The sequence below is a fragment of the Thermobia domestica genome, chromosome 7 (assembly GCF_964235325.1).
Source record: "Thermobia domestica chromosome 7, izTheDome1.hap1.1, whole genome shotgun sequence".
Classification (NCBI taxonomy): Eukaryota; Metazoa; Arthropoda; class Insecta; order Zygentoma; family Lepismatidae; genus Thermobia; species Thermobia domestica.
This window is the reverse complement of record NC_137460.1, coordinates 205,661,108-205,677,049: the sequence shown is the minus strand read 5'-3', so window position 1 is coordinate 205,677,049 and position 15,942 is coordinate 205,661,108. Positions and strand designations below refer to the sequence as shown.

The 15,942-nt window shown below is 35.9% G+C and overlaps 1 protein-coding gene across 2 annotated transcripts in view; it reads right to left on the bottom strand.

The window, feature by feature from the left end:
- The window catches only part of LOC145690683 (uncharacterized), a 49,335-nt gene extending 35,060 nt beyond the window's left edge, over positions 1 to 14,275 (bottom strand). The window contains exons 1-2 of one of the 2 annotated variants that reach the window (XM_081765823.1): positions 14,141 to 14,275; positions 1,230 to 1,625 (exon numbers count right to left, since the gene is read on the bottom strand). In XM_081765823.1, coding sequence (XP_081621949.1) covers positions 1,230 to 1,617 — 388 coding nt within the window. In that variant the 5' untranslated portion in view covers positions 1,618 to 1,625; positions 14,141 to 14,275. Of the gene's footprint in view, positions 1 to 1,229; positions 1,626 to 14,140 lie in introns of those variants that run through there. The other variant, XM_081765824.1, reaches the window with a different exon arrangement.
- Between the last annotated feature and the right edge of the window lie 1,667 nt (positions 14,276 to 15,942).

Genomic DNA, 15,942 nt, shown 5'->3' with positions numbered 1-15,942 from the left:
GCAGATAGACGAGAAATCGAATGAAACTTCATTCCAAAAAGGAAAACGAAATATGATTGTTGTGTAAATCAATGGTCTTTTGTTTTGTTTTATATTTATTTCCTTATTACTTATTTATTTATTTATTTTGTATGGCAATATTTTAGCTGGTCAGAAAAAAATGTCATTCGTTTTCTAGTGATTATTGTCGATGGTAATAATTAGTAAAATTTATAATCAGTTTTGATCGGAAACTCGATTAAGTTACAAATCTTCATAAACAAATTATTCTGGTTTAAAATAAATAATTACATTGCAAGTCTTCAAAATACAGAAAGATTGCTGGTTGCTGGAAGCTTATCTCAACACTACTCATGAACTGACAAATCGCAACTATTAAAAAATGTAATAAATTTAGAAAGCATGAGCCATGGCAACAATTGCAAAGTGCCAGTTGGAATCTTAAAATATGCGGTGAAAATTAGGAGTGTTGCCAATTTGAAAGATCGAACAATGGACATTTGGTGCACATTAGAAGCAGTCCTAAATTCATACTGGTTAACTATAGAACAAAAATAAGTATACCATTGGCTTTTTGGGAAAAAATGCTATTAAAATGAGGTGTCACATGCTATGGTTTTCATTTTTCAAAACTTCACTTTAATTAAAAATGGCGGATTTCAAGATGGCTGCCGTGAAGGTTACCCTTACCCCACTTATTATCATTAATATGCGGGTTAGAAGGGACTTCACGCACATAGTAAGTATAAACAATTAATATGTCTGTAAATTTTCCCCAAATGGGCGTATCTTAAAACTAACTTCATCATTGTATTTCTGATTAAATTCTAGCTTGAAATTATGTATCATATTGGCCTATTCCCATTTAAAAACTTGATCTAAATTCAAAATGGCGGATTTCAAGATGGCTGCCGTCAAGGTCATACCTACCATACGACTTCCTCCTAGGCCTTATATGTATCTACATGGTTGTTCTTTCATTAACACTCCGTTTACAAAGGGTAGTAAGGGACTTCTGCAGTAATCTCTAATAACCATATCACAACTCTTAATTTTATTTTATTTTATTTATTTTTTTTTTTTAAATAGAAAACATGCACTATGGCAAAAATTTCTATCATCACAAATAAAGTATACATACCCTCTATCAGAAAACAAAATTTCATTGAAATCGGAGCCGGACACCTGGGTGATGTTCCTTGTAAGCATTAAGCATTGTTAGTATTTACCTTTTATCTGTGAATCTGATGTTTGACTCCCAGCGATACAGCCATTTTTCAGCAGGGATTTTTCACCATCATTTCTATTGCTGTCTACATCAGCGAACTCTCGCACCAACTCAAACGTTTTAGCCTTAGATGTATCTAGAGTCACAGTACGATCATGCCTTTGTTTGTCTCTCACGCACTTTCCACGCTGTTCTTTCACCTCGTCCAATGGTTTCTTCTCAGGTGTACCAGTTGCAAGTTTATCCTTGTCTCTCCTCCAGTTACGTACACTGGACTCTGATATATTATATTTGCGACCTGCAGCACGATTTCCAATACATTCAGCCTCTTCGATTATTTTCAGCTTTTCTGCTACAGTAAAACTTCTCACCTTTCGCCCACTTTCCATTCCAACATCTAGTTTACAATAAAAGAGAAAATAACAATTACTCAACATAACTGTAAGAAAGCTACAAATCATTAACTGATATCAGTTCCGAAGATGATCATCAACATCGCAAATGTTTCTTTTCATTCACTATATGATTCTTTTGTTTATAATTTTATGTCTACAGGGTGTCTCAAAAGTCACCTGACATAGGGCATTTCTGTTATTATTAGAGTTACAATAAAATGTAAGAGGGGAAACCGTCTCCAAATATAATGTTTTCAATCTAAAGTGAAGGGATTTTTTAAATCGAACGATCCGTTTGGGTTGTACACTCTTCATGCGCCCAATGTTAAATGAAAATGCAACGTTGCCATTTACCTGGGGATGGGGGAGGGAAGAACAAGACGGGAGGTGAACAAATTTTGTAAGAGTATGGTGAATGAGGGTATGTTTGAAATCGGAGCTGGCCATCGTCATGTTAGCATAAGACAGGAACTTCATTCACTTATGATGTGGATCCAAGTAAATGGCAACTTTCATTTTCATTTAACACTGGGTGCATAAAGAGTGTACAGCCCAAACGGCTCGCCCGATTTAAAAAAAATTCCTTCACTTTAGATTGAAAACATTATATTTGGAGACGGTTTCCCCTCTTACATTTTATTGTTAAGTCTGATAATAACAGAGTTACCCTATAGCAGGGGATTTTTGAGAAACCCCGTATATTGCGAATGATCTTAATGATTTGTAAAATTGTACTCATGCATCATCACGTTCTAAATTAGATTTTTCTTTTATCTTTTTCGTGTTATGGATAATCGTTTTCGGAATTGACACCTGCTTCACTTTTTAAGAAAACTGTCAAATACTTCAATAAAAAGCTTCATTATGTAAGTGTGCTTCGTGTATTACCATTTTGCTATTTCTGATGGCATCACAAAAACATGTTCAAAAATTTAAATTTGAAAGAATTTAACCCTGGAGCACAAACAGGAGTTACAAGTAACCCTAGAAAGATTTTCAAATATCACTATACCTTAAACCATAAAGATGGCAATGTTTACGTCTTATCTATACATGTTCTTAACTTTCGTTGCTATTTTAAACTGGATGAGCTAATTGTTCATTGTCGTAACTAGGGGGCTTTCAAATCGAGAAGTTTGGTGATTGAGGTGGTGTGAAACCCAATGTTAACGTTACTGTTTAGATTTTTGTAATAGGCCTCTCTTATATTGTGAGGCAAAAAGTAACAAAAAGGGCACAATATTCTACTCCTACATGTTAAACATAGTTTAATCCAGCCATGAGAACATCGGACACTAACTTTGCAGATATTGTGTAAACTTGGTTGAAAGAAAATGATGATTCTGATTCCAATAATGAAGGATCAAATTATCAAGATAACGTTTCATGCTTTTCTGAACATATTGATGATTTTAATGCAGAAAGTGAGACTGACACTAGTGGGGATGTTTTTGCTTTCTATAATACATTCTACCAACACGACTGATTAAGGTAATGGCAAACCAGTAACATTAAATTTCTATAACTCAACGAGAAGAGGAGTGAATTCTTTCGATCAAATGGCGCACATATTTTATGAGTAGGAAAACAAAAAGATTCCCGTTACGATATCATGTTAGCACTCCGTCTGCTTTGTACAGAATCGCCCTGAGTTTCCATTACCAAAACTTGAAGTAATAGAATGTAAAGGTGAAGGAAGTAAAAGATGAGATTGGGAGACGAGGAATAGATCTTCGTTTATTTGTTTATTGAAGTGCAGCGTCCCTTTTCAGCGCCGAGCCTACATGTGACGTCAACATACAGTTTGAGCTGGAATCCGTCTGCGTTCAAATTTCAATGTTCCCTGATCGGGAATCGAAGTTGGGACAGCGTGCACCAAAGGCTACTGCGTTAACCACTAGACCAGCGGGGAGAGACGGAAAATCTTAGAATACTCCCTGGGTATTACTTGATCATATTTGCTGAATATTTCATAAGGTTAATAAAGAACCGTAACTCGGAAGCGTACTCAGTAAAGAGAATAGATATGCCGAAGTATTTGGTCTAGGAATTAATTCGTGCGGTTGGTACGCACACATTGAAGCTGTAGTACAAACACAAAATACATAAATACCTGAAGAAAAATATTGTCCATCGCTAGCCACCACTTTCGCCCATCTGTCAGGCAATGTACGGATTCCGTGGCGAAAGAAGTCCTCATCCTTGGAAGCGATCCAGTTAGAGACCCATGTTTCGATATCTTCTGAAGAAGTAAACCGCTGTCCAATCAAATCGTTGTTCATGCAATCGAACAAGTAGTAGTCCGAAGGAGCAACGTCTGGTGAATACGGCGGGTGGGGTAAAACTTCCCATCCGACATTTTCTAAATAGGTTTTGACCGGTTTTGCGACATGTGGGCGAGCGTTATCATGTTGAACAATAAGTTTATCATGTCTGTTCTCCCATTCTGGTCGTGTTCTGGCCAGAGCTTGCTTCAAACGCATTAATTGTCGTCGATAACGTTCTCCATTCATAGTTTCACCCGGTTGCAGCAGCTCATAGTACACCACACCTTTCATATCCCACCATATGCACAGCATAACCTTTGCACAGTGAGTATCTCGTTTTGGTTGTGATGGACCTGGTTCACCTGGTTTCACCCAGGCCTTTTTTCGTTTAGGGTTCTCGTAATGGATCCACTTCTCATCACCCGTAATAATTCGATGCAGAAACCCCTTTCTGCTCTGTCGTTGAAGCAGCAATTCGCAAATGGTTTTTCGTCTTTCAACGTCTCTGTCTTTCAATTCATGTGGAACCCAATGTGACATCTTTTGAATCATTCCCATGGCTTTCAAGCGTTTGGAGACTGTTGTTTGATCAACGCCTAATGCTGCTGCAAGTTGTTCCTGCGTTTGACACGAATCCTGCTCGAGCAATGCTGTCAATTCTTCGTCTTGAAATTTTTTTGGCTGTCCAGCTCGCTCTTAGTCTGCCAAGCCGAAATCACCACTTCTAAACCGTGCAAACCACTTCTGACACGTTCGCTCAGCTAGAGCATGGTCACCATACACTTCCACCAAAATACGATGACTTTCAGTCGCACTTTTCTGCATGTTAAAGTAATACAGCAGGACACCCCGCAAAAACACTTTATCAGGCACAAATTGCGCCATGTTCACTTAACTACAAACTGGTGTTGTTGACGCTTTAATCCACTGCCCTATACTACGAACGATACGCTATGACAGGGGTTTGCAACACATGTGTGGATACACGGAACTGCGGGACGCTCCGTTCGTTGCGCCATCTCTTGTCCACCCGCACGAATTAATTCCTAGACCAAATACATTTCGGTTCTGTTTCCACAACCGCACCAAATCCACAAGTTTATTTAGGTTTTAATACTGGAACCCAAACTGTTAAGGTTTTCGGTTCTGGGAATAGAACCCATATGCAAAAATGTGTTTCGATTCTGTTCCCAGAACCATAAGAACACACACGCGTATTCAGTAATCCGTCAATAGGAATTAGCTTGTCTTCCTTAGATAAATTTTATATTATTATTTTCATTTCTTTTAAATATTAACGCATTCACATTTAAAGACCTGAATCTAATTACTTATCTTCGATAAAGCAACTCAAGTTTAAAGACATCATTAAAATTATCTTTAAAATATTTGAATAAGGCGACATGATATTATACCTATTTCTTCAAGGTGAAGTTGAGAGAACCACCACAAACATGGCTATAAATAAAATGAAGTCAATAGACTAAAAAATGCACCACTGGACTAACTTATCGAACACGGTCTCCGGTTCACCGTGCGAGTGTAAAACACTACGCTACCTAAGATTTGAGGTTCAGTTGAACATTTTTCACTGTGAACTTAACTTAATTTTCACTTACAGATGACATAGTTTGATTCTTACTTTTATCATATAACAATGACTACAGTTTATTTAATACCTTAATATCTCGTGATCTATTAAAGGCTCTCCATTTTTATTAGTTATGCTTGAAAGAGGGGACTTGTCTCACTGGTTAATTGCTTGGATTGAACTTTAGCGTCCACTTCAATAAGCAGGCTATATGAGACGTAGACTACAATTTCCCCAAAACGGAACCCAAAACACATAAGCTCCTACCGGGAATAGAACCCGCGTCTCCCATACCGTCCAGTTTTTTATTTTATTTTTTAGTTTAACGTCCCGTCATTATGTCCTTTAGGTTAAAGGAGATGGATGAGTAATCAAAGTAACTAACTGTGAAACAAAAATTTTTGTGCTCTCCCATTGTGAATCGAACCCGGGACCACGTGCACTAAAAGCACACACGCTAGCCAATAAACCAGGGGGAACGGCCACGCCGTCAAATATACATTGTATTAGGTGTTCCTTATTGCTCTGATATGTTACTCAAGTTTACATTTTTTTCTCTTCCTTTTCAATTCTGTACTCTGCAAAAATGTGTTTCTTATATTATTATTATTCTTTTTTAGTATTTACATTAATGACCTTCCATACAATGTCGCTTCACCCTTCTTCAATAGTTATTTATTTGCTGATGATCTCAATATGTGTCAACTCACGTCAAAAAAATTCAGTTCAGTCTATATTAGACATTACCTCAGATATTATTAAAGACTGGTGTACTTCCTACTTGCTTTGTATTAAGTCTGGCAAGATGAAAGACTTGGTGCTTACCTACAATAACAAAAATTCAAATGCAGAACTTCAAAAATACCCCGTTCCTTTTTTTTCGGGAGGGGGAGGTTAACTGATAATCATTTGAACTGGGATGACCATATCCTTAAAATAGAATCTAGAGCTAGTAAAGGAGTTTATCTAACACGCAGATTAAGATTGTTCGTAAGTTTAAAGGTACTTAAAACTGTTTATTATGCTCAAATTTATAGTCATTCAAGTTATGGCACAATATATTGGGGTCATCAGTCCTCCATCAAAAGCCTATTGAAAATACAAAAGATATGTGTAAGATTGATGTTCGGTCTCCCTAGTCGTGCACATTGTAGATCAAGCTTCGTTAAACTCGGAATTATGACTGTTCTTGTGATTTTCATATATCAGTGTTTGCTTTATATCAAGGAAAACAATCATATTTATAATTAATTAGGGTATTATCATACATATCAAACTAGAAACAGGAACGGTTTAGAATTATTTAGACGTGAATATAGTAAGACACAAAAAACGATTTACTATAAGTCAGTTAAATTTTATAATTTTCTTCCGATATTTTTAAGAGAACTTCCATTTTTCGCTTTTAAAAAGCTAGTTCAGAAATTAGTTATTAACAATTGTATATATAGTGTTGACGAATTTTTCGAATTGTTAAATTATTTTCGTCTGTTATACAGTGATTTTTGTTTATATTATGGTATGTTACATATGTAACACTAAAATTTTTAACTTTTAACTATTTATTTCTGGTTTCTATTTATGTTCTCGGATGTTTCTGCAATAAAATGTATTATTATTATTATTAATGTTGAGTATTCAATTTAACCCATACATTTCAAGTTATGTGATCTTAATCTGAACGAACTCTAAGTACGAACTTTCCTCCACATATTTAAAAGCAAGGCTCCAACCATTTTATCATTTTTATAAACTACGTGCAGGTCTACAATAGGCCGTCAAATTATATACGGTATAACTTTACTTTCCTCGCTTCAAAAGATTCTTTAGAATATTCTGGACTCGTATTTTTCTCCGCTTGTCTAAATAATTGCATACAGATTGATGATATGCATGCGACGATATGCCATAAAAAGATTATTCATGTCAAAAATACGAATCAATCGCTGACCGAAACGATTCCCTAAAACATTCTATACTGTTATTTTTGCACAGCGTGACAAATAACTGCCTAGATATTATACGCGTGCCAACTGATGTGCTATAAAAACAATTACTCATGAGAAAAATGCTAGGTGGCCATCACAAGCAAGAAAATTATTTATTTCCGGTCACAACAAGGAAGCTGGTGGGCTACCAAGGTATGGGTTCGTTGGGAGCATGGGCGAAGCGACACTAGGTACGAGGACAAATAAGCATTTATTCATTCACACACACACACACAAAAAAAAGCATCCTTTCACGATTCCTATATGAATATTGTATTCGGAAGTATGGCATAAAAACTAGTGCAGAAAAACGAACCAACTTGTACTAGGTGGCCACTACAAAGCACGTACTTTATCTAACATAGTTTGGGCTGGGCGAAGCAAGCGCCCCGCAGAATACCGCGGGGATGTGTCCGAAGAAAGCACGCACATTAGCGAATGCTTACACGAGTGAGGGTAGTACAAACCAGGGTTTGCCCAAATGGGCCAAGCCCAAAAAAAAACCGGTGAGTTTTTTCGGTTTGGACCTACCTAAAAAAAAAAAAAAAAAAAAAAACACTTGGGTTTTTGAGCTTTTTGTAAGTATATTGTTGGTACAACTAAGTTGATCACATTGAAAGTGATGTTTATCCGATTTTGGTCTTTCCTTGGGTGAATTAGACGCTTTCGCGTTAAGGCATACAACACCTTTCAACATAAAACCTTTATAAAGTTATGAATGAATTAGAAACCTTAGCTTAAGATAATTATAGAGCAAATTAATGTGTGGATTATGCTTATAGCCTGTTTGAAGTAAAATATGCAATTTTATATTTTAGAAAATACTTTCCGTGAATAGTGTACTTGCCGACGCCGAGGGATATTATCCCTCATATGTTTGATGGGTTTAAGGCCATACGTGCCGGTACTACCAATAAATATGTAGTGCATTATTAAAACTATTAGTATTATTTTTTATTACTTTGATGGTAACAGAAGTATTCTTCAGTAAAATTTCGTTTTCCAACAACAGTTTAGTTCAGTTATTTGTTGTTACTCTCCAAATCAGCAATCTGTACAATCAACACCAGCAATAGCGTAAAATTCTAGTCAAATTTAAAAGCTTAATGTTCGGAGATCCGAAGACTAAGTAACGCTTAGTATTTCAAGTGCCCAATTCAAAATTCCGTACTAGTTTAACTTTCGATGTACAGGGTGGTCCGAAGGTGGGCGTACCCCCCTTTAGTTTCAACAGTATAGTGTCATTTATGGTAGAATGTCTGTACACAGTTACCTTGAAGTCTTAAGAGTCATAAACATCGGTATGATTACCATCCATGTCGTAACATAGCTGAATTCTGCGCTAAGTTCTCGCAGATGTTTTCCGGAGATACTCCGGAATCGCGAGTGACGCCGCGTTCCACAGCTGCTCGTAATTCCTGCGTTGTCTGATATCGAGTGTTTCTTACTTGTTGCTTTATGAAACCCCAGAGAGCATTGTCTGGTATCGTCAGATAGGGACTTCTTGGAGGCCAGGCAAAGGGAGCTGGTGAAGACGCATAACCTCTTCCAATAAAGCGGCCAGGAAATGTCTGATTCAGATAATTGCGTACGTAAATAGCGAAGTGCGCTGGTGCTCCATTCTGCTGCATCACAACACTGTCTTTGATTCGGGGCGCGGATAAAATCCAAGGAACAGTATCATGTTCACAGCTGTGATATGTGCCTGTGAACACCCTAATTAAATTGTATGTTTGTTTCTTTCTTCAATTGTCATGTATTCTAAAGTTTTATCTGCAATTCTTCAATTTATTGAAATAACATTTCATTTACTTTTAAAGAACTGAAAATCCAATAAAACATGTAAGATTGTCACAGTAAGAGTGCAGATAAGCTTTAATTACTTATCACATCCATATGAAAGTATGTAAAAATATTATGTGTACAAATACATTTTGTAAAAGTATGTATTTTCTTCTCAATGTTATTATATACATTATAATATATTTAAGACACTCAGCATATTATTGTGAGACCAATCATTGGAGTATTTTAATTCAATTCTTATGAGGTGGCATACAGAAGTCTTGATTTGTTTGTTGGTAGTGTTTTATGCATATTTTGAGGGTAGAGAAGTATTGTTTTTTATCTAAACTATATCTTTTTAATTTTATTTTTACTTTAAATTCTCAATAAATATAATAGAATTAAGTAAGTAGTGTACTCTTTTTAAGACTGGGCTGCTTTGCTGTTATTTGTTATCTCTGATATAGCAAGCCAGTGCTTTCATTTTCTGGTTAATTTATGTGAGTATACTCTTTTCAGTCAAAATATTTCTGATCACCCTAAATTGGATTCACCTGGGCATGTTCTAGCAGTGACCAGACTATTTTATGAGTAATTAAAGCTCATCTGCACTCTTACTGTGTCAATCTTACATATTTTATTGGATTTTCAGTTCTTTAAATGTAAATGAAATATTATTTCAATAAATTGAAGAATTACAGATAAAACTTTAGAATACATGACAAGTGAAGAAAGAAACAAACATAAAATTTAATTAGGGTGTTCACAGGCACATACTACAGCTACGCACATGATACTGCTCCTTGGATTTTGTCCGCCTTACCAGAATTTAGCTTGGATTTTGTCCTACACTCCTTTGATTCTACCATTTTCTTCCAGTTGAGGCACCAACCACTCATTAAGCATCTCCCAGTAAGAATGTCCATTAACATCCTCAAACCGTCAGAAAACACCAATTAGTGGTACGCCCACTTCCGGACCACGCTGCACAGTAAAGAAAGCTACATTTTCGAGGAAAAAAAGAACTGTCGTGGAAGAAGGAATCGGGAAATTCCCGCAATTTAACGTACAAAGCATCAGAAGTGAATACTTAAACAATAAAACTATTTATTTTACGCTGGAATATATTTAATTCCATTTAAGACATTTTGAAACACTTACTTTATAAAATATGAATTATATTTTTAATTGTTTTAAATTAATTTTTTGGCAAGAACCATCTTGCAACAAGTATTCGGGAAATGCCCGTAATTGAACGCACAAAATATCAGAAGTGAACTTCAACAAAACATTTGGCGAATGTCATTGAGGCTCCTGGGATGATTCGATCTACATTTATTCCTTCTTCCTTTAGATCATTAAACGAATATTTCACCTCTATCAGCTCTAATCCCCCCCCCCACTTGGAGTCTATCCACCCCAGGTGTACTACACATACTACAGGGTACCACTTTCGGTCTTTTAAGTTTAAATTTTCAGGGTACAAGCACGAGACACACTAAATTTGCTGTATAGATTTTGGCGGCATACCAACGTAAAATTTCATTTTTTATAATAGCTGTTATCTACGCTACAGGGTGCAATTATGGGACTTTTAAGTTGAAATTTTGAGAGTAGAAGCACGAGGCATTCTAAATTGGCTGTATAGGTTTTCTCAGCGATCCAATGTAAAATTAAAAAATGGCGGCCATTCTTTTTAAAACAGCAGTGAATAGAAAATTGTTGCTAGTTGTGACAATGATAATCTTAAAATATAAATCACATTTTAACACTTTTACCCCAAAGACATTAAAATATTTCGAAAAAAAACAATTAAACCCGAAAAAAACTTTTTTTTTAAAAAAACCCTGGTACAAACAAGTGAGTTTCGGCAATGATACGAGTTTCATTAACACTTGTCATGGTTTCACACTTGTAACGTTCCAAATGTAAACATAAAATACAGCTTTTGTACACGCTGCACCAATACACCGTCAGTTGAAAATAGTATTTAATACAGTCATTTTTCATATGAACTCACTTATTTTATTCGCAGCACTTGTAATGATTTTACAGTAGTAAATTTAAAATGCAGTTGTATTACTTTGTATTTATTTCTGTCGCCTACAGATGTGTTCCTTGTAAATATGGTGAGCCAAAACTAAACCAGCACAAGATTTTTCTTTCTAACTTTAGTTCCCGAGATACTATTTGTCAAAGTTAGGAAAATCACTTGTAAACACAATGTTGGATGAATAATGTCACAACTAAGTGAATACATAATAAATTTAACGCGTCAATTTTTTGACCAATGCCAACCAAGTGTATGTAGGTTATAAGGGAATCGGGTTAACTGCCGCGAAACACAAAATTTACAGCGAAATGAACAGAATCAGACTAAATGTGATAATGACAGTAACAAACGTTAGAAAGGTCAGTAAGAGTGCACTTAGTGCATGACATTCATAGGAACCATACCTAAAGGAGACCTGCGGAGCTTCTAACCTCCTTCGCTCGCTCAGCTATGTTCTGTTAAGTAAGTGACATTAGAGATCTTATATTTGCAAAACAATCACATATTCTGAACAAAGTGCACTCCTGCCGAAAGGTCACTACTGTAGGGTGATCAGTAAGGAAAAATTGTGGACTGCAAGTGGTCGCGGATTGATGCGTTATGAGGTGAGGTGGTAGTAGAGCATAATCTGACAGTTTCAAACCCATTGTGTTATTAACTTAGAATATATATGCTGCTGTATTATCATGGGGATCCAGGTGGAACAAAACGAGCCTTGCGGGGCTTCTAACGCCCTTCGCTCGTTCAACTGTGTTTCGTAATCCAAATAAATCAATTTTTTTTATGAATAAAGTTGTGTGAGCAATGTGGACAAAATACCACGTGACATTACGTCACGCTCAGACGGTGCAAGTTCAATGTACATTTAACATTACCTTACAACAGTTAACAGTTCCAAGGTACTAATTTTGCACAGTAAAACTATAATGATGCAGGGTGAAAATTTCAAAGTCAAACGCACTTGCCAATCCAAAAAATATAGTCGTAAGTATCTCTCACGTGCAAATTATGGGCAAGGTTCTAGAACACAGGTCCCCCTTCCCATTTAGCTGTAACAAAAACCGAAAACAACGTGTCCTGCGGAGCTTTAACTCGCCTTCACTCGCTGACGCTCGCTAGGCAATACTATTTGGATTAAATATTAAACTTTGGTACAGAAAGGAACCATCTTAGGTACTAACCTATATGGGGGGAACCTGTGTTCTAGAACCTTCCCCAAATTATAAGAGGTCCACCCTCCCACCGTGGCCTTTGGTTTGACACAGAAAGGTATTACATCAGGTCATAAAGTTTCAAAACCAGACGCGTCAGGAGGCAAAACATTGCGAAAGAACGTTGTTAAGACTTCACATTCTGTTTTCTCTCACTCAGTGACAACTATTTACGTGCCAAGCAGAAACTGCGCAGCCCTGTGCGTTTAGGCAGAAACCATTCCTACTGAGCACTGGGCGTCAGCTCTAAATTTGTAGACGCCAATGGCAAACTCGCGAACAGTATTTCTGCGGGATATAGTATACATGAAGCTGCATCAGTTCCCGAAGGAGCAGGACGCTCATACTTTTAGGGATTATTCATTGAGTATGTTCGAACTTACAAAGGGGGTAACAAAGCGACTTTTATTTACTTATCGACTGACACAAAAATAAAAAAACGTACCTGTACTTTATATCTGCATGTGTAGTGTCCTTGTACTTTATCTATGACGATGTGTGTGTGTGGGGGGGGGAATTTAACGCATATCGCATGTCTTGTGCACATGGATACTTCTTACTATTGCACTACGTAGAAAATTTATGGTATTTCATGTAGAAGTGGTAATAAAACACAGAAGAAACGCAGATCAGGTGGTTCTCATGTATACTATTACTTTTTTGCGCCTTGCTGATGTATACGAATGTAGGAAGGAGCAAAAGAAGCATGAAAATAAGAAATATTTACGATTAAGAGTAAATATTGAAGGCTAACAATGAAACAGATGTAATTGCAGGAAATATATATATGAAAGCAAGAACAGGTAGGGCCTTAGTTGCAATACAAAGTTGAAAACAGATACATGTGGACCGCCATCTGCGGCAGTTTAGTCAGAGTTTTTGTTTTCATCAGCCTTGCGCATCTGGAAAATTCCCCCAAAAATTGAATACACTAATGTGAAACCATTACAAGTGCTTTAAGAAATGTTGTATCTGTTTATAATTCTGAGTGGTTAAATAATATTTACATTAGACAGTTTTTTTTTTTTTTCTGTCAAGACAGAGTTACAGCTTTTCAACATTGAGCAGAAACACACCGCCGCTAGAAATTAACGCCTTCGACAGTCTTCATTCGTATGCACTGGGTCATTTTAACCGCAAAATGACCATTTTTATGACGCTCCGTTGTGAATCTGCACCACTAGGTAAATACAGGATAATTCAGAGAAAAAAAATTAAATGAGATTGTTCATACACCAATGAGTATGACTCTTCATGTATTCTGACCTAGGCCAATGGCCTTAACATTAACGCATAGTTAGCTCAAAATAACGTCTGTATATTTTTTATCTTTTGATATACAGGATCAACTGAGAAGTAGATATAATCAAACTCGTAACTTTTTAAACTTTTTTTTGTTTGTTTGTTTGTTTGCTCACAAAGTGATTCAATGACTGCCACTCAAGCAAAAATTTTGAATCAATAAAGAGCCAATATAAAACAATTACAGACAGTTCTTTGATAATCCAAGCATGAACATAAGCCTTAAGAAAGTTAACGATTTACTTTTCTTTTCTTTTTCACCAAAACTCAGTTTCTGGGGGACGAAAACTAAAAAATTACCTTTATTTCTTCGTACCTACCTTACTACTTCCCTCTCCTTCATTTCTCTCTCTATGTTCATTTGTTTTGTTCTCTAGATTCTAGTCAATGGACTACAGAACGCATACATTTTCGCTTTGCGCCTTCAAATTTGTGTAAATTCTATTCCGAAGGCCAATTTAAGTCTACGAATCAAGGATATAAATAGACCTACGAACATATTTCGTGATACTTTGGAATTACAGGTAGCATTTATATTTAATATTTGTACGTTTTGCATTACGAAACACTCTACAAATTTTGTGTAGACTAATACAGAATGATGCACCTAGATGTCTTTTTATTTATAATTTTTGCTCTGCTTGACAGACAATACAATTGCAACGATGAAAATTAAGTTTGTACGATACCGTATGTTGAATTTAGTCTCTTGTCTTGTGAAACTCTCAAATTATTTCAAATCAATGCTCCAAACTTAGTTGTCATTTTTGTTGTTGTTTGTTTTCCGTCATTTTGCGCACCTAGGCTATATAAGGACGGGAGCAACAATTTCCCGTGTGTTCCGAACCACTGAACCCATCGTGAATCGAACCTGAGATCAGGTGCAAAAATTGTGGAATGGCAACGAGTTACAGTATCAGATTTTTTTTTTAAAAAAAAATTAAGGGGTTATTTTCTATAAACAAGCTACTTGGCGGATCGAAAAGTATCTTACACAACTTGAAAGACCACAAGGGATTGTGCTAACTTCCAAAGTTTTATTTGATTTTTTTTATATAAACATCGGATGGGCATCATATTTCAGAGAGGAACATACAGTTAGTTTAAAATTATTTCAAATTATTTGCATACACGAGGCAAATATATTCATTCATTTTCATGCAGCCATTTGCACATTATCAATCAGAGACCAGTACACAGAACTTGTCAAACAATATTAAGATATTTCAATATAATTGATACTACATTCATTTTAAAAAGTATCACCCAAGTATTCATTAATGTCAATACATTTTGTTACAGAAAAAAAATCGAACAGTTCATTTTAAAATTTCGGTATGGTTTTGATATCCTTCAAAAAAAAGTCGGGAGCTCTTTATATATCTTAGTGGACATAGGAAAAACACTTCTTTGGGTGCACGTATAGTTTTGATATGATGTAAATACGTTTTTTTTTTTTTCCGTATATTGTATGAATATAGATCGTTAACATGAAGAAAACTACTTTCATTTCTCTTTACATATATGACACTTTGTACACCCAGGTTGAAATTTCTGCTGAAAAATTAATGCTGGTCTATGAACTGCAGATTTTCCAGAAAAGATTCCATTATATCCAGCAACAATTTGTTGCTCGACTAGCAAAAAAGTCCAGAATTTATCCTCTATTTGGCGCAACTTCCACCATGGGTTGCTGGATCATCCAGGTATAAATAATGGATCTAAGACTCGTTCCAGCAAAAACTCTTAGCATGGTATGGTGGATTTATATGCTAGTTCGAGTTAGAAATTCTAGCACAATTTGGTGGATTTTATGTTGGTTCTAGCAAGAAATTTCTAGCGTTTTGTTGGATGTATAAGCTAGTTCCATCAAGAAATTCTAAAATGTTATGCTGGATTTTTTGCTAGTTTTATTTAAAAAATTACTGCATGCTTTGGTGGATTTTATATTGGTTCTACCAAGAAATTCTAGCATTTTTTGATGGATTTTATGCTAGTTCTAGCAAGGAATTCTACGATCTTCTGGTGGATTCAAATGCTGCTTACGAAAGTTCCCTATCCCTTTCCCACGGTTTTCTTTTCATGATGATTACATTATGGGATAATAACCTTTTCAAACCAG